The sequence below is a fragment of the Protopterus annectens genome, chromosome 10.part0 (assembly GCF_019279795.1).
Source record: "Protopterus annectens isolate FY-2018-M chromosome 10.part0, PAN1.0, whole genome shotgun sequence".
Lineage (NCBI taxonomy): Eukaryota > Metazoa > Chordata > Ceratodontiformes > Protopteridae > Protopterus > Protopterus annectens.
The window spans coordinates 898,570,166-898,595,583 of record NC_056744.1 but is presented as its reverse complement, the minus strand read 5'-3'; the positions used below and the strand labels follow the sequence as shown (position 1 = coordinate 898,595,583).

At 42.6% G+C, this 25,418-nt stretch overlaps 1 protein-coding gene across 1 annotated transcript in view; it reads right to left on the bottom strand.

Moving 5' to 3' along the window:
• Positions 1–25,418, bottom strand: part of ABCD3 (ATP binding cassette subfamily D member 3) — a 1,370,685-nt gene that overhangs the window by 1,017,540 nt on the left and 327,727 nt on the right. The window contains exon 4 of the mRNA XM_044085690.1: positions 1,995–2,083. Coding sequence (XP_043941625.1) covers positions 1,995–2,083 — 89 coding nt within the window. The remainder of the gene's footprint in view (positions 1–1,994; positions 2,084–25,418) is intronic.

Genomic DNA, 25,418 nt, shown 5'->3' with positions numbered 1-25,418 from the left:
TTCTGTTTTGGTGCATCTGTTTGATATGATATGCCTGAAAGGAGGGTGCTGCGCATTTTTATGCACCTTAGGGATGCCAAATCACTCACCTAGGCTAGGATTGTTAACTTGTAAACTTTGCTGCTCTTCTAAAGTTAAGTATTGATCATTTTCAAGTGATTCTAACAATGTATCTATTTTATCAAACTGTTGTTGTACAAAGTCCGATAAACAGACCTGTAATATTCATTGTCCTGCAAGTCCTTTTCTATTTGTTTAACATAGTCTATTTGTTCCATTAAAACTATCCCAGTACCCTTATCTACATGCATAATTCAAAGGGACTTGTCAGTAGAAAGGGCTTTGAGAGCCAGATATTCTTCCCTAGTCAGGTTAAACCATTTGTCTTGGTTCACTGTATTACACAAATCTCTTATGTCTCTTTCACACACATTTAAAAAAAGTGTACAAAGTGTTATTTAATGGAGGGTTAAAACATTTTCTTTTTAGCTGCCCTATTTCTAAATCTGTGTTGTAAGTAGATTGAGAGTCAGTCATGTCAGTATTGTCATCATTAGAAGCAAAAAAACTTTTTAAATTCAATTTTCTCACAAACAAGCATAAATCAACCAGTACATCTGCAACAGCAGCTCTCTGAGCTGGTATGAAGGTAAAACCCTTATTGAACAAGGACAAGTGTTGTGCAGGAAAATTTCTGGTAGTGAGGTTAAACAGCATTATTCTGTACATCATTTGCAGTAGTATTATTCATAGGACAGATATATTGATTCAAATGTGTGCAAGGCACAAAAGGATTTGCTGTGTTAGAATCACATGGGAAGTGTTGCTGATAAGAATTGCTCTCTCTGTGGTCATGGTTATTAGGGACAGTAACATTAATAAAGGAATTTGAAGCGTCAGCAGTAGTAGTGTGCTGCGCTATAGAAGTCACTGAAAATTCCTCGCTGTACTCCATGTCATCATAGGTCTCCCCAAGTCTCTGAATCTGTTGTTGCCTCGTCCTCTCATTCCCCCACCCCCTCTTGTTCTCAGTGGACCTCCACCTCTGGCTCCTCTGTTGGGGGAGAACATTATTCTGCCTGTAGTTATATTCCCTGCAGGTAAAAAAGGCTGAGGAGATGAAATTAAATCTTGCACCATCTCTGTTGTGTTCCCTGCAGGTAAAAAAGGCTGAGGAGAAGTTCTTATACAATAAATAACGAAAGCGTGCTCAAGTATCAGTCTCGTTTATCTTTTGTGGTTTTTGAATTTTTATTTTTGCTGCTGAAGTTTTTGTTTGTACATTTAATAGTTTCATATACATACATATATACATATACATATATATATATATATATATATATATATATATATAATATAGATATACACATATACATACACACACACACATATATATATATATATATATATATATATATATATATATATATATATATATATATACACACACACATACACGAATGTAAGTGCCCCAACAAATGTGTTTTGAACTGTAGTTATCAAACAAAAGAAAAATTATTGAAAACAAAAAAAAAATCTGCTAAATCTTTTTTTCAAGGGGAAATACCACACATTATGTATATTAAATCTGAGATCACATTACAGCAAATTCTCAGATCCCAGTGTACAACAATCTCTCACATGAAAAGCCTAGCAATTTGTCGTCTTTAAACATTCAATCTCTTTTACCAGTATTTTCTGCTGAAGAATACCATCAGAGTTTGACCATGTTAATGAAACCCATATGTGTATGTATTGCATTTATACATACAAGCTTTTCTTTGTCCTCACAAAAATGGCAAATCACAAAACAAATTGCAGCAACCCAGAGAACGATACTGATACTCTCTGGGAAGAGATACACTAACAAACAAAGCAGGTCAAATCATACATATAAAACACTGTTAAAATGGTTTAGCTTTACAGAATGGGGGTGGGGGTGTTATTATACTAGTCAGCTATAGAAAAAAGAAAGCAATCTCACACAGTCCTACCTTTCTATCATGGTCCCATTCTGAATCATCCATACATCACAGTAGGTACGAGCAACAAGCATAAGAGCGATGAGGGCGAGGTATCCTGTCTATTTAAAAAAAAAAAAAAAAAACAGTTGTACTTTAGTACTGGCTGTCTCAATGACTTTTTTAGAAACATTCAAATATTTGTACACAGTTCTTTTAATCCCACTAAGACAGGATCTCGGGGAAAAAGTAGCTTTCACTTCCAGATAGCACAAAATATAAAATATTTACAAATATGATCACGATCAGGGATGGTGCCGTTTACCATTTGAATTTACTATGCCTACACATCATATACTACTAAAAATGCCACACACAGATTTGGAAGAACACTAAATGTCCATTTATATACTTATATTTGTTTATTGCAAGCTCTTTTCAGATGCAACAAAACTAGACTGACAAAGTTTACAGAAGGATAAAGATGTCATTTTTGCAGGAAAGTTAGACATAGCTGTATCTTTCATAAAAATCCATCAGCAGACCAATTTTATACATTTACATTCCATACAAAATGAAGAAAAAGTTCCAATGTGAAAAAAAAAATACAGAATGACCTTCCATAAGCATTCATTTAGACACACTAGCATACCTGTTACAGTTGCTTTAGAACATCTGTGATCCAACCACACAGCAATATGCATTATAAAAGAGTGACAACTACAGGCTGCCATACCTTTCAGCAATCAAAAAGTTAAAGATTACCTTCAATTAAATCTCAGTCAGCATCATTTCAAATTAGGAACCTATCACATAAAAACAGGAAACCACGAATATGAAGCCTGTATTAAAACTGGTACTCCTCCTTAATAAACATTTACTGCCAATTTCAAAGACAGAAATTCATGACTATCTGAGATGTCTGCAATGCCAGTCCCAGAAAACAGTATTTGAGCATGCTATGTAGAAAAGTAAGTATGAACAGGAGATGACATTTCAATGTCTAGCTGGCAAGTTGCATCTTCCTAGGTATTTAAACAAATGTAATGTAAACAATTATACAATGACCCCCCCCCCCATTAATATTCCAAAACGTGCACACTGATTGGCCAGCATTCCTGCTGTAAATCCCACAATATACCAATGGAAAAAGGCCCGGTCGCCCAGACTTTTTTCCGTTGGTATAAAGTGCTAAAATATTTATTTTTAACAAAAAAAAAAAAAAAAAAAAGAAAAAAAGAAAAAAAACGGAGCAAAGGAGACTTTCTTTTCAACGTTGCTTCCATTTCAAAGTATTGATGTACTGGGTATGCATGGGACCCAAGTCCCATATGCATACTCAGTACACGAAAACAAGGAAGCAGTCTACCACAACCAGCAGAACAACGGTAATGCGCCGTTATACAAAGACATTATTTAAGAAAATTAAGTACGTTTTTTCTTAATGTCATTGTACAATAGCAATAACCGACTCCATGGTTGTGGTATATTGAAATTTACCCACGGCTGGCTTTATTTAATCACTCGGGCTTCACCCTCATGATTAAACCACACCATCCGTGGGTAAATCTTCACTATACCACACCACGTCATTGGTTACTGCTTAAATATAATATTTTAATACTGAAAAATATAATTATGCATCTCATTAGTGTAAGGAAAAGAGGGGAAATCAATGCGCTTCATTTGTGGTGCTTGTGGGTTTCTGAAACATTGTGGCATGTATTAAACTGATAAAAGATGAGCCAAATCAAACATGTATAAGCCCAGTTCTCTGGTGGTTCACAATATAACCCTGAAAGTGTCCAGACAACCTGAGCTCGATTAGCGACTCAAAGAAAAAGCTTGACAGAAAAGGGTAGAAGTGAGCATCAAACACTGGCTCGTCCAGCTACCTTCGACACAAGTTGGTGGTCCTGTGGCTGTTTTGCTAAACTCAAGCAGAGACTTGCAGATGTAGCAGATCTAACAAGAGATATGAGCTTGGCTTACCACGCCAGTGATTTATTTTATTTTACATTTGTAGCTGGGGAAGTCCGAATGGACACAAGTCTATTTCCATCAGAGGCCCAGGGAGAAAAGCTCCACATAAGAATAAGAAAACATATAAATATATATAAAAAATGCATAGTAATCCCCTTTGGAAAAAAACAGAGTACCCGCAAACTACAACATAGGAGGTAATCCCCTAAAATCTGAAGAAGGGAACTAGGGACCCAAGTAGATAGTCAGCTTTCCTTTGATAACCATGTTGCCAAAGTGGTTAGAAAATCCTTCTATGTGATCCATCTGATCATGAAAGGGTTTGCATCAAAATCTAAGGATGTAATGGTGCCCCTCTACTCTTCCCTCATCAGACCCATTATTGAGTACAATGCACCAATTGGAATGTACCTGGCTCTACATCAAGAGCAGCTGGAGAGACCACAGAGGTTACCTAACCAAGGGGATTACTGGCCTCAAACAAACAGTTGCCCTATGCAGCACAATTGAAAAAGCCAAGACTGTTCTCTGTTGCATACCGCTTTCTCACATGCGATCTCTGTCTAACATACAGAGCCATGTCCAACCCAGAATTGTTGAACATGCTCCATCTTAGCAAAACCAAATCTACTCGAGCTACACGCTCTAGGGATATAAACCTAAACACAACAATGAATAGAACATGCTGGAGGGATAGATTCCCTTCGCAGAGACTTCAATTACTATGGAACAGGGTCCCGATCTACACAAGACAGAGCCCCTTACTATCACTCTTTAAGAGGAACCTTAATGAGTGGATGGTAAAGTTCACAGCGGGGATCACACCAACAGCACTACTAAACAGGGGCCAAGGGTACTAGCTGCTAGTACAAGGGTCTAGGGAAAGTACAGTTTTGTACCTACCATAAATGTAGATGTTAGAGTGCATACACTGCTGCAGTCATTACAGTTGGGTTATCCTGCCGTCAGGCGGTTCTCCAGTCGGCCTGAGTTCCAAAGTCTTGGTCCGGCGTTGGTTGCTGTCGCCTCCTCCCAGTCAGTGCGACAGGGGTATACAAGATGCAGCAGATGCCATTTTCCTCAGTTTTTCTTGCCCCAGATGTCAGGTGCCCCCAAATGGATAGGCAATTCAAATTGCTAATAAAACAGATAGGAAAAGTAAATAACTTTTAGTCACCAGCAAATACTCCCCATAGGTAGTAAAGGGTAGAAGATATAGGTACGTACCAGCAAGTAAGAGGGGAAGGAGGGAGGGTAACCTGGACTGCAGCAGTGTACACACTAACATCTACATTTATGGTAGGTACAAAACTGTACTATGTTCATCGTGTTACACTGCTGCAGTCATTACACTTGGGTAGAATCCCAAAGCTGAGGTAGGGTGGCTGGTTCTATAAGGCATTAGGTGTGGCTATAAGGCCCTGCAGCACAGCAGTGGCGAAGCCAGCTCTGGATTTAGAGTATAAAGGCAGATGGTATGCTTGGTGAAGGTATGCACAGAGCTCCATGTCGCTGCTTCCAAAATGTCCTTGGTAGGCACTCCTCTGAGGTAGTCAGTTGAAGTGGCTGTTGCCCTGGTGGAGTGAGATCTAATGCTGATAGGTATAGGTTTCCCACGGTGTGTGTAGCAGAAACATATGCAATGTCCTATCCATTTTGAAATAGTCCGTTTTGAAATGGCTTTTCCCTGTGCTCCTGCAGCATATTCTACCAGTAATTGCTCAGATTTTCTGAAAGCTTTGGTTTTGTCCAAGTAGAAGCGTAACTGCCTGTGAATGTCCAAAGAATGCAGTAGTCTCTCCCCTTTATTCTGTGGTTTTGGATAAAAAGTTGGCAAGTGAATAGTTTGGTTTAGAGCCACACTTGAAACCACCTTTGGCATAAACATAGGGTTAGTGCTTAAAGACACCCTGTCCTGGTGGAAAATGAGGAAAGGTTCCACTGCCATTAGTGCCTGTAATTCTGAAATTCTTCGAGCTGATGTTATTGCCAGGAGCAGAGCAGTTTTCCAAGAAATATATTTTAATTCTGCTGTGTTGGCTGGCTCAAAGGGAGGTAAAGTTATTTTCCAAAACAAAGTTGAGGTCCCAAGTTGGTGTGGGTGCTCTACAGGGCGGTCTTATGCTTTTAGCCCCTCTGAGGTACTGTTTTAGCAGCAGATTAGAGAAAATTGGAGGATCCGTGTTGTAATGAGCAGAGATGGCAGAGGTGTGGATCTTGATGGATGAAAGAGAGGCCTTTGTCCAGCATCTCAGTTAAATACCGTAGAATCTGAGGAATGTTTGGGACAAGAGGGTCAAGGCTGTGAGAGTCTGGTTCCAGGCACAGAATCTCTTCCATTTATCCGAAAAGGCTTTCCTGGTACTAGGCCTTCTGGCCTCCAGAATGACATCCATAACAGCTTTGGAGAGAGGCATTGCATGCTTGACTAAGGAATTTTCCATGCAGCTAGGTTTAAGGTCTTCAGCTGACTGTAAAATATCTGATTGTTGTGCTGAGTCAGCAGATGTGGGATTTGAGGAAATATCCAGGGTGGTTCTTGAGCCAAATTCTTTAAGATTGGGTACCAGTGTTGGCGTGGCCAGTCTGGAGCAATCAGGATCATCTTTGGCTCTTCTTGCCTGGCTTTTATGAGAACCTTTGGAAGGAGAGGCAGTGGAGGGAAAGCTTATACTTGTAGGTTTTTCCAGCTGAATGAGAGGGCAGCCACTTTCCATGCTTGTGGATGGTAACTCCTTGTGCAGAATTTCTGTAGCTGGCAGTTCATTGGGGATGCAAACAGATCTATGTCTGGGCTCCACCATTTCTGTGTTAGCATTCTGAGTATTTGTGGATTCAATTCCCATTCGTGGGGATCCATGATGTTTCTGCTTAAGTCATCTGCCAGTGTGTTTTTCTCTCCTGGCAGGAATTGTGCTTGCAGATGAACTTGATAATTTAGAGCTGTGTTCCGCAAGGTCGTGGCTTGTCTGCAGAGGGGGTAGGAGTGAGTGCCCCCTTGTTTATGTACCACATAACTGTGGTGTTGTCTGTTTTAGTAATAGTTGTCCTGGATGCAGCAGGTCCTTGAAAGCTATAAGGGCATTCTGTACAGCTAACATCTCTTTTTGATTGATGTGAGGATGCCTTTGTTCTGCGGGCCACTTGCCCTGAATACATTTTCCTGCCATGTGTGCTCCCCAGGCGTAATCCGATGCATCTGTTGTCCGTGTTTGCCTGGCTATGGGTTGAGTAAAAGGCTGTCCCTTGTTGAGATGACAAGCTTGAGCTCACCATCGAAACTCCTGTTGAAGGCAAGGAATTAGTGGTATAACTGTTTCCAAATTTTGACAGTGTTGAGACCATACACTCTTTAGGTACCATTGTAGTTTCCTCATATGCAGTCTGGCATATGGAATTAGTAGTATGCAAGATGCCATGTAACCCAAGGCTTGCAGAATTTTTCTTGCAGGGAGTTGGGTTTTTGTTGCCATCAATTGAAAGTACTTGAGTCAGTTGTCCTTGCTTGTCTGGCGTGAGATAAGCCATCTGGGCTGTTGTGTTCAAGTTGGCACCCAGGAATATTCTCTCTTGTGAGGGCACTAGTTTTGATTTCTTTTAGTTTATTGTGTACCCCAGGCAACTTAACTGTTTTACAAACGCCAGATGCTCTAGAAGAATGTCCTTGCTCTCTGCTTGAATCAGGCAGTCGTCCAGGTACGGATAAATTTGAATTCCTTTCGGTCTGCAAAATGCAATTACTGGTGTCAGGCACTTTGTGAAGACCTTGGGCGCAGTAGATAAGCCAAAGGGCAGTGCAGAAAACTGATAGTGCATTGAACCTGCTATGAATCTGAGGTATCTTCTGCAGTTTTGTCTGATAAGGACATGCAGGTATGCCTCCTTGAGGTCCAAAGTCACGAGCCAAGCTTTCTTGCCCAGCATGGGAAGAAGCTGCTGTAGTGTCAACATTTTGAATTTCGGAACGTCCAGGTAAGTGTTTAGAGAAGAAAGATCCAGAATGGGCCTCCAGGCTTTGTCCTTTCTGGGAACCAGAAAGAGTCTTGAATAAAATCCTTGTCCTTGCTCTTTTGGTGGTACCTCCTGAATAGCTCTCATTTCCATGAGTGCTGTAATTTGTTTTTGAGCCTCTGCCCATTGATTTGGTGGCAGATTTGGCATGCCTTTTAACCTTGGCAGAGTGTGAAAGTTGAACCTGTAACCTTGAGATATAATGTTGAGAACCCATTTGTCTTTGGTGATCCAATGCCAATTGTGATAGAAAAGTGCTAGTTTTCTTCCCAAGTGGGCTGCCAAGAGATAGTTGTTTGGCAGCTGTAATGGGAAGTCATTGAGGCTGCTTTTTATATGGATGGGGCCTGTCTTCCCCTTCTTTCTGGTCTGGTGTACACCATTGTTGAGGCCTGTAAGGACCTTGTGGTTGACCTCTACCTCTCGGACGTCTATCTGCCCCTTTGAGGTCTATCTGTAGCTGGAAAGGACCAATTCTTTGTTGGCCAATTTCTGCTAAATCTTGGTGGATTAACCTGTAAGAAATCCTTTACTGTTTGCATAGATTTTGCCTTATCCTCCATTTTATTTATTTATATTTGTTGAGTGTCCGACTGGACATAGGACCATTTTCAGCAGAGGCCCGGGGAGAAAAGCTCCACAGTTAAAATAAACAGACAGTAGTTACATTGGATTACATAGTGATTAACAATTTACATATCAATTACTTACAACATATTTACAGATGAAGAACATAGTACATCAGTAGACAACTAGAATCTTTATCTGTGAAGTACATAACAGACATTAACACATGTTAAAATAAGAAGTTCCTGCTGTACAAGTACTAGGCTTATGAGCATCTGAGCTTGCTATAATCAAGGTAGTTAGTGGAGTGGAAAGAAAGGTAGTGGTTGGATGGGGTGGGTGATATTAGAGTGGGAGTTGCAAGGGCATAGCCAGCATGTTTTAGGTGCGCTTTTAGTAAAGTTTTGAAGTGGGTGCATGATGGTACGGAGGTAATTGTGGGTGGGAGGGAGTTCCATAATTTGGCTATGGTGCAAGAGAATAGTGCTTCACCAGCAGAGTTATTGGCTTTAGTGATCTGCAAGTGATTTTTGTTGCTGGATCTTAGTGGTCTGGTGGTGCAATAGGGTTGGAGTAGATTCTGGAGGGATGGGACATTTAGTGGATGGTTTACTAGTTTGTGGGCGAGTGAGAGTTGATACCATTGAAGGAGGTGAGGGAGTTCAAGCCAGCCCAGTTCAGTAACTGAGAGACAGTGGTGACTACGGTAGGATGCCCCTGTGGCGAATTTGAATAGACTTTAATACCTCTTCTGCCTTAACTCCAAATAACACATCCTGCTGTAAAGGTGCATCCAATAATTTTGCTTTAACATGATCTGGTAATGTATGTTCTTTTAACCAAGCATGCCTTCTAATGACAGAGCCTGTAACTGCTGCTCTACAGGAGGCCTCTAAAGAATCAAAACCATATTGCAAAGTATGCTTTCCCACTTGTTCAGCTGTATGCAATAAATCCTGCATTTCTTTAAAATTAGGAGGATCTGAATCTGGAAACATTTTTTGTTTTAACTGAGACATCAAAAATTGCTGATATTTTAGCATGTGAAACTGGCAATTTAAGGCTCTCATTGCTAAGGTTGCAGACGTATATACTTTCTTTCCCCATCTGTCTAATGCTCTGGAATCTGTCAGAGGGGACTGGATTTTTTGCTGATGAGGCCTTAATCCCTTTGGGTCCCTGAGAAATAGTTTCAGGGTCAGCAACAGGGCTTTTATACAGAAATTTGTGAGAGTCAGGGACTCTCTAGTATCTGTCAGGTTTAACTGGGGCTGGAGGTAAGGAGTCAGGATTTAAGCTGGATTCAGTATACACATCATCCACAATGTTTAACACTGGCGGAATAGCAAGGGGTCTGTGTTGAGGTAAAAGGAAGTCTCTGAGCCTTTTCTTGGATTCAGAGTAATCCTGGCCTTCCCAATGGAAATGCTCCCTCATGGTATGTAAGGTTTCCCCAAAGGAGTAGTCCTCAGGTGGAGGGGCTGATGGTATTGATTCCTCAGCATCAGAGTCCTCATAAGGGGGTAAAGAATATCCCAGGTCTGAAGATGAATCTGAAGAAATGGACACCTGGTCGGATGAGTCATAGTCTGCATCCTGTCTGGGCCTTTTATAAGGAGGGGGATGGGATCCCCTGATCAGAGTGATTAGGTCTTCAGCCATTTTGAGCATTTGTTTCTTAGGCATGGAGGCCTGTCTTGGAGAATGCTGTATTTGTTTCTTTGTTTTTAAAGCAGGCTTAGAATTAGCAGGGGGTTTAATGGTTAACTGAGTAGGTCTGAAAACGCCCTCTGAAGCTTCGGGTTGCTCAGCTACTCTGGGTCCCTCTGAAGAGTTAGCCTTGGTAGGCTGAAAAACTTGTGCGTCCGAAGGCCCAGCCATCTCCACGTGGGAGTCGGAGGCGGCCTGAGGTTCTGCAGAGGCGGTAGTCAGGGGCTGCGAAGGCACCTCGCTGAAAACCGGGGAACTGGCGACCAGCCTAGAAGAGGCGTCAGGTTTGCGTCTCAGATGCCTGTCCTTGTCTTTGCGCTTTTTATGTATTCCGGTCGTCTGAAGTTCCGACTGCATGGTGTAATTAAATTTTCTGCCAAAATAATGTCGGGCAAAATCAAACCGAAGTTTAATAGTGCGCTTGTTAAACCTAGCACAAAACCGACAACCAGTGACGTTGTGGTCTGGGCCTAGGCATGGGATACAATAGGAATGGAAATCCTTGAGGTATTTACTTCCCACAAGAAATACAGTTATTAACTTTTACTGACATCGGTCTGAGGCAAGAAAAAGTTTCCCCAACGGGGTACTTAGCTTTGTAGAAGACTTTGGTTCTGGATTCGGAATGAAAATCTCAGGAGTCGGCCGACTGGCACTTGCGAACTGCTTTTGCTTCGGGCACCGCGCAGCAAGAAAGATATAGAAAATGGCATTGGCTGCATCTTATATACCCCTGTCGCACTGACGTCAGGGAGGAGGCGACAGCAACCGACGCCGGACCAAGACTTTGGAACTCAGGCCGACTGGGGAACCGCCTGACGGCAGGATAACCCAAGTGTAATGACTGCAGCAGTGTAACATGATGAGCATCTACTAAAGGGGCGGTGAATACCGCACAACGTGGCTGGGCTAATATATGCCTTTGGGCAGATAGCCCATTACCAACCTATGAACCTATAGGAGTATACAATTATACATACAAGAATACAAACGGGCATACATAAGCAAGGATTAACAATTTCCAGGTAGTTTCTATAATGTATGATGCAGGCTAGAAAAACATGAGAGCTTCTAGTCTCTCACTAGAAGGTTATTAGTTCTGTTTAGAACCTTACATTAGACAGGTCGACTGGCACTACAAAGTACTTACCATTGTCATAGTTGGAGCTTGGCAGAATGAGCAACAGTGCAGTGTGTGTGAATGAACCTGGGGAGTAGCATGAGCAAAGCTAGTTATTTAAGTAATGGGTTTTGAGGAGTTTTTTAAATTGGAGTTAGGAGGTGGTAAAAGTCAACTGGCTTGGGAGTGAATTCCAGATGTTGGCAATGGAGCAGGCAAAGAGATTTCCCAGCTTAATTTTTATGTTTGATGACCGTGAAGTTTTGATTATTGGATCTTAAGGCTCTAGTGATAGTATAGGGATGAATTAAATGCTGAAGTGCTGTTTTTTTTTCTGGAAGTTAGTAGAGCTTGTGTGCTATTGACAGTTGGTTGAGTAAGAGTAGTTGAGGTAACTTGAGCCAATTTAGTTGCTTGAGGGCAAGACCGTGATCGGATCTGAGAGAGGCCATCTGTCTGCCATGGTGGAGAGCTGGTGATATCTAGCTGTGAGTGGTAGGAGGAAAGGATGGACAGCAAGAGGAGAGAGAGGATAGTTAGTGGGTAAGGTATTAGTTTTAGCAGCAGGGAGTGACGTGTAGAAGTTTTTAGATGTACAGAAAGGAGATGGGTGTGCGTGGAAGAATTAGTAATAACTAGAGGCTGGTTGTTGAATAAGGGTGTGGTGTAGAGTGTTACTATGGGGATGATAGCTTAGTTTTAATTGGGCAATTGAAAGTCAGAATTATTGGGGGTGTGGTCGATACATATAAGTGTAATTGATGTGGGGGTAGATGGGAATATGGGTAGGGGTACGAAGTGAGCCCGAGCATTAGCGAGAGCAAACGGAGCAGGGCAGCAGCGTCCTGTAGGTGAAGCAGTAAGCAAAAAAACAATCAGTGAGTATTTCTCGAATGTCTGTAAGGGGGAGATGTGTGTTTAAAGTCCACAATTTGAAACTTGTCAATTTTTTTTTTTTTTTTTGCACAAATCTTTGGAGGAGGACTGGGCAGTCGCTAAGCTGAGAGGAAGGCTAGGGGAGGTAGGGAGTTGAGTGGGGAGACTGTGATAGGGAGAGTGAAGGCTCTGGGTTAGAGGTTGAGAACAGAGGTTGTGTAGGAGAAATGGGGTCACAGTAAGGCACAGATGATGGTAGTAAGTAGAGGCATGAGGGGCTGTTCCAGTAGGAGGCAGGGGAGTAGAAGGAAAGGGCTGGCAGAGAGTGGCTGGGTGTAAGGTTAAGTAGGTGGGTGCACAACTTGTAGGGTTGAGAGAGCAAGGGTAGTGGAGTGGAGGGTAAGCAGAGATGTGCTGCAACTGACCAGAAGCAGTACTTTTAAGGAGGCACAAAGCTAAATTTTACAAAGTGGGTAAAGGACAGGATTAGTTAGAACACAGTATAACATACATTATGAATTGACTGCACTGTTGCCGGAGAGGAATTCCACAAAGGAGCAGCACTCTTAGAGGGAGGAGGTGGTCTTCAGACTTGACTGGAGTTTAGCTAAAAAGCCTTTTTTCTTTTTTGGTGCCAGGGACCTGGTCAGCATAACACACCACCATGTTTAGTTATAGACGTTCTCATTAGCATGGGGGTGGAAACACTCACATAATGGGTTGAGAACAGACTAGACTATCAGGTTAGGGCCTAAACAGAATAAACAAAACTCTGCGAAGGCAATTATTCACTCAGCCATCAATCAGTTCTTCCCCTGCAGGGAATGTATGAACTGACTTCACTGCCACAGACAGCAGAGCACAAAAAGAATACAAAAAAGAAAACATCAGGCTGGTCTAGGTAAGGAAGCAAACTCCAGTCACTGACTCACTGGCACATGGAGAGAGTATGAAGAGGTATATTTGCTACACTACCTTTTTCTATAAAATGTACATAAAGTGTATGAAATTGTTACTGAAGTTAGTAACTGCATTTTGCTGGGAAATACAACATTTATACACTGGACATGAAATTTATAACAAAAGTGTGAATTCTGTTACGTTTAATACCCTGTAATAATATTGGTTGACTATTCCTAGTCCAAACAGCTTAAGCTTAAACTGTAAAAGTGCAATTACAAGACTAAGTAAGCAGCTAACCAAAACCAGGTAGCAAATTCACTAGTATGTAAATGTGAAACTCCTCTCTACCATATCAGTGGTCGGGTATGAAAGAACAAACAAAATAGCTGAGGAACAAAAAGAAGAGTACAAGAAAGAAGAAATTAAAAGGCAGGCCTACCTTGAAGTTTGGGACCTGTGACTTCTCACTACTTCATCTCTGCCCCATATGTTCTGGAAACAGTTCTCGTACTTCAGAAACCAGACAAGGAAAGTTGAGCTGTAGATGGATGTTTTTCTTTCTTGCAATCCATTTACCCAAGATTTCCCTATCCAATTCCACATTTATCTGCTTATTTAACATATAACTGTACTGCTTAACTCATTCATTTTAATTAATTTTTAAAAATCTTGTGACTGCTTGTCCATTCACTCATTTATTAGTTGATAAGATGGTATTAACAAATGGTGACAAGCTGTTTGCATCCACCTCCAACTAGCCAGACTGCTCTGTGATACCATTTGTGTTTAACTGTTTTCCTCATCAGCAGTGAATAGTAATTGAGAAGATCCCCCAGCCAGGTAAAAGCTTAGTCAGTACAGTTACGGTGGGCCTGTAAGCACTGGAAGGCAAGGCAATAAAACTCAAACAATAGTAAGAAAGGGCCTGAGGAAAGAAGCTAAAGAATCGGCTCTATACACTTTTCAGTGTGAAACCTGTTCTTGGGTGTGAATAGTAGGCCCATACCCAGGGCAGAACTACATATTTTATGTATGCTCTTGAGGCCAGACTGAACTTGGTAAACTGCTTAGTGATACATATTTGTGCCCCTTTTTCATGTTTTAATCTGTTTAGTACCAGTAGTGTAAAAGAAAGCTATGTGCTTATCATAATGCTAGATTTGCATGGTCTTGTCTTCATCCAGTTCAATTTTTGGGTTATCAGATCCAGGGCTCTGACTCCTTTTCCTACTAATAATTCTCTGTTCCCCAGAGTTTCGCAGATAGAGTTTGACTGCTTACAGTTATAAATCATCATCTTATAACAAAATCTGTGCAAACCTACTTGACTCAATAGTGAAGAACTGGTGAAACTGAGGCAGCAATGAAAAGGCTGTTCACAGTCAAGGCCTCTGGTCAGGTCTAACCACTTAACTGGGGTCATGACAATTTAAGCTACAGGATAGAGGCAGGGATGTTGAACCAGATGAAAATAAGACATCACAGATCTAGCATTATAGTAAGTATGACTTTTGTATCCAATGTTGTCAGTTTTCATCTGATTCAAACTTTGGGACAAATTCCCAAGCTACCAAAAACACCTAGGTGGAATCAAGGAAGGATATTCCTGAGAACAGTGGAGCCAAAGAGTGTACAGGCTCCTGATTGTACATCCAAGCTTGTAGTGTGATCAAAGGTGTGGATAGCAGACAAGTGCCTGTAGCACAAATTTCTTCAATAGATACCATACCCAACAAAGCAGCAATAGAGGTAGCTACAGCCCTGGTATAATTTGCTTTCAGTTAGCCTTATAAGGACGGCCCCAATTGACTGTAGACAGATGTTATACAGTTAGAAAGCCACTTGGATATAGTTACGTTAGACACTATGACCAAATTGTGCCCGAGAAAAAGCAAGAAACAGCAAGAAACAGCTGATCAGACTTCCTGACATCCCTTTTTCTATGTAAAAAGAAACGGAGTTGGCAGTGAACATCTAGCAAATGCAGACTGTATTCCCTTTTTCTGGAAAACTTTGGGAAAAACACTAGTAAACTGATAGCTTGATTAAGGTTTGCTTCAGAGTCCACCTTCAGGATAAACTGCAGATTTGTTCTCAAAGAAATCCTGTATTTATGGAAAACCAGAAAAGGTGGTTTACAAAATAAGGCTTGCAACACTGAAATCCTTCTTGCTGACATAGCCACCAAGAAGAGTTTTCCAAGAGAGAAATGTTAGATGCCGACTCAAATGGAGGTTTTGTCAAAGACTGAAGCATAATAATGATATCCCATGGAGGAACTGGATTTCATCAGGAGTCTCAAAAAGATAAGTTGGCTTCAAAAAGGCCTTGAATATTTTTAGGGAGGCATTAGACATTTGATTCTGCCCTACATGAAAATCAGAAATAGCTGCTGTACTCTGATGGTAGAAAAACTTCTTCTCCTGTGAAACAATTCTGGCAAAATGTTTAATACAGATGGATGGGGAGCTGAAAAGGGGTGCAAACCCATGGAAGGTGCCCATACAGTAAACCTTGTCCTAGTATTGGGTTTCTTGGAAGAGGATAAAATTTGAACAATAAGGCAGACAGCTTGGCATCTCTGGCCACAATTACAGTAGGAGAAACCATGCTTTTAAATTCTGAATTTTCAAGTCCTGGTGAGGCTGACCAGACTGGTGATTTAGGAGATCTGGATGAAGGTCCAATACCCAGGGCAGATGTAGTAGATGAGGCCAGATAAAAGGAAGCCAAACTTGCCAAGGCCAAAAGAGGCAATGAGGATCACTTTGCCCTTGTATCTTCTGTCTTTTTGAAGAAACTTGGTAATTTGGGGAAGGCATTAAGACCACCTACCTGGGGGCCACTTGTGGATTACAGCATCCCTCTGACTGGTCCTCTGGAGCAATCAGTGTGAAAACAGCCACTGCATTTGTTGTTTAAGTACAATGCAAAAAGATCACAGCAAGGTTGGCCCGGTAACCGATAATCTGAGTTGTCACTGTTTGACTGAAGGCACTCATGAGGTGGAAGGATAGACCTTCTTAGTTTATTCACTGCAATTAGAAAGTGACTGGAAGACATCACCCACTGCCACTCTCATGGCAAAGCAACAAGATCGGATTCTCCCAGTTTGTTGATGTAACAAACTAGTCATGTTGTCAGACTGAACTGAAATCACACCCTTGGGTAGGGAGTCCTGGAAGGCCTGCAATGCTAGAAAAGACCGCCCTCATTTCTAAGACACAAATGTGAAGTCTGGCCTCCATCACTGACCACTAACCATGACCAGTCTTCCCTTCAAAAAGACCCCTGCTGCGATCCCAGAAGAGAAGCATCCATGGTTACAGTGCCTATCTGGGGTGATAAGAACAGTCAACCAGATGACACTATGGGGAAGGTCAACCATCAACTGACACGTTTCCTGCAATTTGGTGCAAGATAGATTAGACCATGAAGTAGGTGAGAATTTGGGAACCACTCAACAGGAATAATCCACTACTCTCATGTAATACCCTGTTTGCAGAACTCGAGTGATGGCAGCATCCATCAAACATAAAAGCTGAAGAACAAGTCTTCTGGAGGGACAAAGATGGAAAAGGACCTCTGAAGCTACTTGGTGCAGGGAGTATTCTGGATTGGGGAAGTTTTGCTATTTGGGAAACTATGTCTAGTTGGTATCCGATAAATTCTTGAGAAGACTGATTGTTATTCCCAGTTGCAGGGCAAGGTGGAACAAGAAGTCCCTGCATTGCACTAGTAGATCCATGATTGGCGCAGTGAGGAGCCAACTATCTAAAAGGGAAGACAAGGAACTACTGCAGTCCAGGGTATGCTGCTACCACTGCCAAGCATTTGGTGAACACCCTGGTGGCTTGGGCAAGACCAAAAGGGCAGTGCTCTGAACTGGAAGGGACTAGCTCCCAGACAGAAATGGAGAAATCTCCTGTACTGTTTTGTTATCTTGATAAAATAGCACCCATCCTGGAGATCTATGGTATACATCCAGTTCTTCCTCTGAAGAGACAATGGAATGAACCATGACCATCCAGAGCTTTGTTTTATGAACTGGTTGAAGTGGCTTATGTCCATGACTGGTCTTTGGTCTTGTGTTGTCTTCAGAATTAAAAGGAACCTTAAATAGAATCACAATCCTACATCTGGAGGGACTGACGGGATGACTCGCTTCTATCAGCTTTTTTTTTTTTATTTTTGTTACTAATTCCATCTGACTGGGTGGAAAGTTGGGAATTTTCCTCTGTTTTGGAGGGGGGAAGCAAAGGGAATAATGTAGCCTCTAGTGATAATCCTTCACACTCAAGAATTCTGAGTGATGGTCTGGCAGGCTTGAGGCTGCAGAGACAGACATCCCCCCCCAGCTGCCTCCACAGTGTGGCAGTCAGGCAACCAACTGCTGAAGAGTGCTGAAAGGATTTCTCTGAGAAAGGACCACAAAACTCTTGATCCTGTGGTCTGCCTCTGCAGTGACATCCACTACAGCTACTCTCCACACTGCTGGGGGGGGGGGGGTTGTCCACACTGGCATCCTGGACAAAAGCCTGGGATTTATGGGACCTCAATTTTCCCCCTTTCTAGTTTCAGAAGACAGCCCTTCGAGAGATGGGAAAACAAATTCTGACTGATGACAGGGTCCCGTTATCCAGCTCGCTCCTGTCCCTTGTAAACCAAATAAGATCTTAGTAGCTGACAGGAACAGCTGCATTCAGAATGTTTTCCCACCTCTCAAAGGACCTTATCCTGAAATTAGAGAGAGGAAACCACAAGGTCTCTTAAATCACAGGCTTCTGTCCAGGATGCTGCTGTGGACAGACCCTCCCCCCTCCCCAGCAATGTGGAGATTCTTTCACCTTAGGTCCAAACAGTGTCAACCCAACAAATGGGGCATTAATGAAGGATGTCCTGAAGCCTTCCATGAAGTTGCATACGCACATCCACACATCAGCGAATGGCAATGTCAGTGCCTGCTGCCCTGGATGTACCATCAGCTATGTTAGAAAGACACATGGTTACACTGAACATAGACTGTAGGGTAGATAACTGGGGCTCCACTGACTTTTGGAGGTCTGCAAGGCTATTACCAGACAGGCACGTGGTCATCTCTTTCAACAAGTCTCTCTGAAATCTGGTTATATGGGCTAGGCAGCTTAGCTATCCAAGTGAAAAAAATCGCTGAAGCATATGTCCATTTCTCAAATGTCTACAGCCCTGGCCTCTCTGTTAGGTGGATGGACAGATGTACTCTTCTCGAAGAGAAGCATCTACTGGGGGACCATTTCTCCAGGTTTACCTATTCCTGTTGGTTACTAAGGTTTTATCTGGTTTATGTGGGACAGTCTCCACCAAATCAGCTTCCTTCCAACTACACTGGAAACTAGCTCTATAAGCTCATCTGTGGCAGAACCACACAGGAGGTAGCAGAGCCAGCTCCAAGTCAAACAGACTCTTACAAAAAGGGAGCTTCCAAGGACCAAACCCTGGCTGTTTCATCAGCTCAGAAAAGTCTCCAAAAGAAATTTCTTCAAGAGGGGATTTTGGGGAACCTTCGCCTTCAAAGTCCATGTCTTCAGTGAGTGACTCAGATGAAGAGCCCAAATGCATCCTCTTACAAGTCTGTTTCCTTGGAGCCTCCTACTTAGGGACTTCAGGAGGTGGCTCAGAATTAGACTGGAAGCTCTTGTGAAGAGAGTGTACTTGAGGTTGCGTAAGGCCAACTATCCATGCCACAATGAGCAGACTCCCCAAGGGGATGGGATGGAGCTAAACATGGTACAGTCAACTCTTCTCATGATTTGGAAAGAAGCCTATAAAATGCTTTGAAAGCCAAAATCAATAATTCGAAATGAAGCAAGAACCCTCAGCACCAACTCAACCCAGCTCCGAGGCAAACTGACAACCTATTGAGAACCACGGAACCAACAAGAAGGGATGGCTTCAACAACTTCAGAGCTTATCTCAACACTCAATCCTGATACTTAGGCTCCGGAGACTTGCCCCAATCAAACATTACCAAGGTTGAGAGAGCAAAGGAAACTTGAGTCAAAAAAGCAATCGCTCCAATGTCACTGCTCTACTGTGAAGGCACAAATTCATGGGCTTCAAATCTGATAAACAGACCAGAACAGTAGGCAACAACAAATCTGGGTTCCCTCAGTAGGGTCAACACCGGGATGACCCCCAGTTGGATCACAGTCCGGAGGAACTTTTGCGTCATCCTGTCGACATATGCTTCCGAAAGACACTTTGACGAGCAGAAGAACCTGAAAGATGATCCCACAAATGCTAGCCAAGAAGGGTGCTTCTCTAAGAAAGATGGAGTGCAGCCTTGGACTCACCTGTTCCAGTGAAAGGTGTAGAGGGAGAGAATGTGATTGAACCCAGCAAGGCTTTGGATCTAAACACTTCGGGGTGTTGGCACTGGGCTAGACATATCCCTTGGATTGGGTGACCTTTTTCTGGATCTTTCTTGTTCCTTTTCTTTTTCTTTAGATTTCTCCCTCTAGCTCTCTCATTCTCCTGAAATGAATTAACTCTCTCACCCTTCTGAGACAGAGAAGAGGCTCCTGTAACAGCTGGTGCTGAACTCCTCACTTGCGCAGTAAGAAGGCCCTTCAACACCAGTTTGGCCCATTTCCCTGTAATTCTTACGCTCCAAAAAGAGGTGCATGCCTTGTAATCTACATCAAAATGGGTAACCCCTAAACAATATATACACAAAGACTGCAGATCCTGGGGAGGGATTCTGTGGCCACAGGCAGAACATTTTTTAAAGCCAGTGGCCTTGTCTGACCTATTGTCTAGGGAAAAACAGTAGTACAATTACTAATTAAATAATATTGACCAACAAACTAACAACCCACAGCAAGTAACAAGCAATAAAGCTATGTGACAAAAGTAGCAAAGTATTTCTTTTTAAAAGGTGGAAGAGTAGAGCTAAAAGTTACTTTAACAGGATTCTTAAAGGTGGCTAAAATATCCTTTACGGAAGGAAAAGGAGAAACAGAGGTATAAACGTTTTTGATTAATAACAGATAAACACTTATTTGACTACTAGTCGGTCTTCAAATTCCATGTCCTACTGGATCAAACAGCAAACAAGACCAGAGGTACTCTGGAAAAAGGTAGGTATTATGGGCAAGAGAAGAGTCAGAGCCCTGGATCCAAGGTTCCGAAAAGTGCAGAGAATGGATCCAGTCAGATCCAATAAACCAAAGGTTGAAGTAGGAAAAAAAACAGATATCAGACCTACAGATACTATATCTTTAGTGGCCATCAGATTTAAGCTTTTCATTTTATTGAATCCCCAGGACTGTCAGCAAGTCTGAGGAGGGAGCTTTGTCCACATTTAGATTGGTTCCTTTTTATGATTTCATGAGGCCAGCACAGTGGCACATTGGACAGTGTTGTCACCTCACAGCAAGAGGCTCCATGATTCTATTCTTGGCTGGGGTGGCTTCTCTATGAAGTCTGCATATCCTCCTTGTGTATGCACTGGTTTCCTTAGAGTGCTCTGGTTTTTTCCTCATTCCAAAGACACGCAAGTAGTGTGACTGGACGTTCTAAATTGTTCACAGGTGTGAACGTGCAGTGTGGAAGAACTACTGCGGCAAAGCTAGCCACCTGGTGGTGTAAACATTTGCTCTGCCACCCAGATGTAAACCTTGGCTCTAGATGATTGTCACTGTTGAAGTGACACTCCAGCCCCATACTGGAAAAAGTGGCTCTGCATGGATGGATTTTATATTCCTAGCAATTTAAAAGCTTTTTATTAAACTTTTTTTAACCGCTTTCCTGAGCTCCCTCCTCAGACTTGCTGACAATCCCAGGGATTCAATAAAATGATCATTTGAAAATAGTTACTGAAATCAAGCCACCCTAGTAGAATCACAAAATCAATAGGCTGTATAACAGAAGGAAGAAAATCATGCCAAAAATTACGAGGTGAAGCACCCAGCAGGGATGAAAGCACTCAAACTAAAACTACTCAGAGGACAAATAAAGTCTACCAAAGCCAACTTTGAGGTAAGTTTGGCCTCCTAGGCCAAGGACAACCACAAATCATTCTTTACCTATGTCCACAACCTCAAAGGGCAATACACAATTGTGTGCACAGCTCATTGTTAATGGAACCACCTATACTGGGCCAGAAGATGCAGCAAAAATCCTGGCTGATAAATTCAGCTCCAACTTCACCCATCTCTCACCCTCAACCATCCCTCACGAAATATTAAATACAAGTCTCCCTACTATAACTAGGGAACAGGTCCTTAATGCTCTCTCTAAGACCAAAAGCATTGCATCAATGGGCCCAGACAATATCCTAGGACGCCTTCTAAACAGCAAGAAACGTGACCTATCAGGGCCTCTGGAATTACTATTTAACTGTAGCCTCCAAACAGGCTTTCGCCTCATGAATGGACAAGGCAACAGTCATCCCTCTGCACAAAAGTGGGCCATCTACAGAACCTGTAAACTACAAACCCTCACTACTCTTGTACGTAAAGCCATGGAAAGAATTATCATGGAGATTATCAAGAGAGATGCACTAAACCTCCAGACACTGGACCAAACTCATTTTGGTTTTGTCAAGGGAAGATCATGCCTCCTCAACCTGGTGGACTTCTTTGAGGTGGTCACCAAATCAATGGATGAGGGCAAAATCGTTCACACAGCATACCTTGACCTGTCCAAGGCATTTGACCCAATACCCCACTTGGGCATTGTTGACAAACTCGAGGTTAGGTACAAACCCATATGTCACCCAGTGAATAGCCAACTGGAGAATAGCCAACTGGCTCCAGGACAGGATGTTAGAAGTGGGGAGTCCACCTCTACAAAGAGGCCGATCACAAGTGGAGTCCCTCAGGGATCAGTCCTTGGACCGCTCCTTTCCCAAACCTCAAAGACCTCCTAAGCCATCTAATGGCAACACCTATCCTCAGCAGCCACTAAAGCACATACGAAAAATACCCAACATCACACATAAGCCTACACCCAATGGTCTCCAAAGACAAAAGCTCATAAGGCAAGCAAACACAACCTAATACTCTTCTCGTAGGGGATTCTACTGGAAAAAACACAAATATCCCTTTCACCATGCTTGACAAGAAGGTAACAGTTAGCTGCCTATCTAGAGTTAGGATCAATAATATCTATCATGCATACAGTCAAGTCACTAACACATGTACGAATATGATTCTAATTATAGTAAACATGGGTGTAAATGACCTCAGGCACACCTCACTGGATTATATGAAGAGACATTACGGAACTCGCTGAACATGTTTTGCAGACGGGTAACATGTCTTGCAATGAGCAGCATTCTAACTTCACGTATGATGATGCCACAGTATGAACAGAAAATGACTGATTTTAACAATTGGCTTAGTTTCTGGTGCAACTCCAGGGGATCCAATTCCTATCAGCATGGGAGGACATGGTTAGCAGACCAAGTTGGTTTACCAAGGATGGTCTGCACCTGTTCCCCCCTGAGGTTTCAGATAATGGCTAAAACTATCTGCCTCCTTACAACCTTTTTTGGCAACATCAAAATGGCAAAACTCCCAAGGGGGGGGGGTCAAAGCAACCTTAACATGCCAAAGCCCAATGCTAGGAATCTATACAAGATACTCCACACCCTACAAGCTCTCCTCACTCCGGAGTATGTAGACATCTGCGCTGTTACTAAGACTTGATTGAAAGCACAAAGTACTCCAGCAGGGAAAGGTTACAGTGCTTTCCACACATTTAAAGCAGCAGCAAAACAGACAGGGGCTAAAGGTGGAGGTGTCTCAATTTACATTAGCAAAAATACTCTAAGCTAGTTAAACAGGATGATGTCCTAGAATTTATCGACATCAGAGTCTCCAGAGACAGTTTCCTACCATGTCCTGGTGAGTTATAGGTCACCTTCTATGACCAAAGTTCACAACTCGTACCTGAACCTGCAGGAGACCATCAAAATCAGACCAAACACCCTATTCATGTGAGACTAACTACCCCTTCATAGAATGGGAAATGTAGACTGCCTCCAACTCCAGAGCCGCAATGTTTCCTGGACTCATCAATATAAACACCCTGAACCAAATAGTACACTCTCCAACCAGGGGCTCAAACATTCTAGACTTGGTATTCACCAACATAGGAGAATACTGCACTCCCTCGTGTCTTGTCCTCACTGGTGAAATAACACTCAACCCAATGAAACCATTAACAGTTGCAGGTTATTCTAATGCTAACTACATCCTGTTAAGCAACAGTTCCTCAAAATTCAACGCTCCCACAAACCAGAAGAGCACAGCAGCAAATGGAGAACTGTTCAAAGAAACCCTATACAAACAAGTGGTTACACTGAGACTGCCATACCTACCAGAAGCAAACCCAAATCCAACACCAGAAAAAAACCCAATGGTGGAATCCTAACCTTAACACAGTATATAATTAGAAGTTATGTACTCACCATAACGTTCCATCTGAGTAGGTAGTTCATTTGTCTGCAACCTGTGGGTTACGGATCCGATATCTGATCTGAGCCGGCAACTTGCATCAAGCTAATGGATCCGAGCTCCTAGCTCCTTCCTTCACTGATAATCCCCTGCTAACCCTCCATGACCTCAGATAGAGTTTGCCTCTCCATATATATCCAACAAAGGATATCTAAAAACTAATAGATCCAAAGAAGGTCAGGGGGAAGGAGGGGGGGATGGTTGCAGACAAATGAACTACCTACTCAGATGGAACGTTATGGTGAGTACATAACTTCTAAATCTGAAGTAGGATTGTTCATTTGTCAGCAACCTGTGGGAAAGAGTCCCCAGCTACCTGTATCCTGGGTGGCCATCATGGAAGGATATTACGAAGCACCGCAGAGCCAAAGGATGCTCTCCCTCTAGAAAGCAGGTCTAACTTGTAGTGGTTGATAAAGGTATGAGATGAAGCCCAAGTGGCTGCAGAACAAATATCATCCAAAGGAACTCTAGACTTGAAAGCCGCAGAAGTAGAAATGGAGCGAGTGGAATGAGCACAAACTCCTTCTGGTGCGGGTCTACCAGAGGCTTGATAAGCTAGTAGGATACATTGGGAAATCCAGCGAGATAAAGATACTTTAGAGATAGCTTTCCCCAAGTTAAATTTGGCAAAGGAAACTAACAGCTGGTCGGATTTGTCTATGGCCAGCCGTCCTAGGAGTATAAAAACGAAGCTGCCTATGAACATCCATGCAGCTTGTATTCACCTTTATTTTGATATTTAGGGAAGAAAAACGGTAAATTTATGGATTGGTTTATGTTGGTTTCTGATGCCATCTTGGGAAGAAAGGAGGGATTGATCCTGAGGTACACTCTATCAGGGTGAAAAATCAGGTATGGAGGCTTTACAGAAAGAGCCTGAAGTTCCGACACTTCGCTGAAGTAATGGCTACAAGGAATGCTGTTTTCCTTGACAAGAATTTGAGATCCACTGAAGCAGCGGGTTCAAAGGGTGGAGCAGTCAAGGCTTGAAGAACTAAAGTAAGATCCCATGGGGGTACGGCTTCTTTTACAGGAGGTCTAAGTAAAAAGGTACCCTTGAGAAAGGTTTTACACAATTTGGCTGACATCAAGGGCCCTGTATCATGTCCCACATGATATTGAGAAATGGCTGCCAATTGCACTTTGACAGTTGAACAACTAGCGCCTTCTTGAAAGAGTTCAGTCAGGAAATCTAAAATGGATGGAAGAGGAGCTGTAAAGGGTTCTATATTGCGGCGCTCCGCCCAGATGGAAAAACGTTTCCATTTGCTGTGATACACTTTCCTGGTGGAGGGCTTATGTGCTGCCACGAGGATGGCTTTGACTGGTGAAGAGATACCGGGAGTCCTAACTAGGAGTGGAACTGGAGCAACCAAGCTGTCAGTTTCAGATTGTCCAGGTTTGGAGTTGGCAAGTCCAATGGATGGGAGATGCGATCGGGAATGGGATCTAGAATCCAAGGGTGATTCACAAGGTGAGACCACAGGTAAGGGAACCAAATTTGTCGAGGCCAGAATGGGGCAATGAGAATCATCTTGCTCCCCAACTGCGAAGCTTTCTGTAAGAGTTGTATCATCATTGGAAGAGGAGGATAGGCATAGAGTAGACTGGGTGGCCAAGCATGCACCAGAGTGTCTCTTGGAGATTCCCCTGGTGGGGGGATTAGAGCGAAGAAATTGTCGCATTTGGCGTTTGAGGGAGATGCGAAAAGTTCGCAGCAGGGTTGCCCCCATGTTGCGAATATCTGCTTCGCTACTAGAGGATTGAGAGACCACTCGTAAG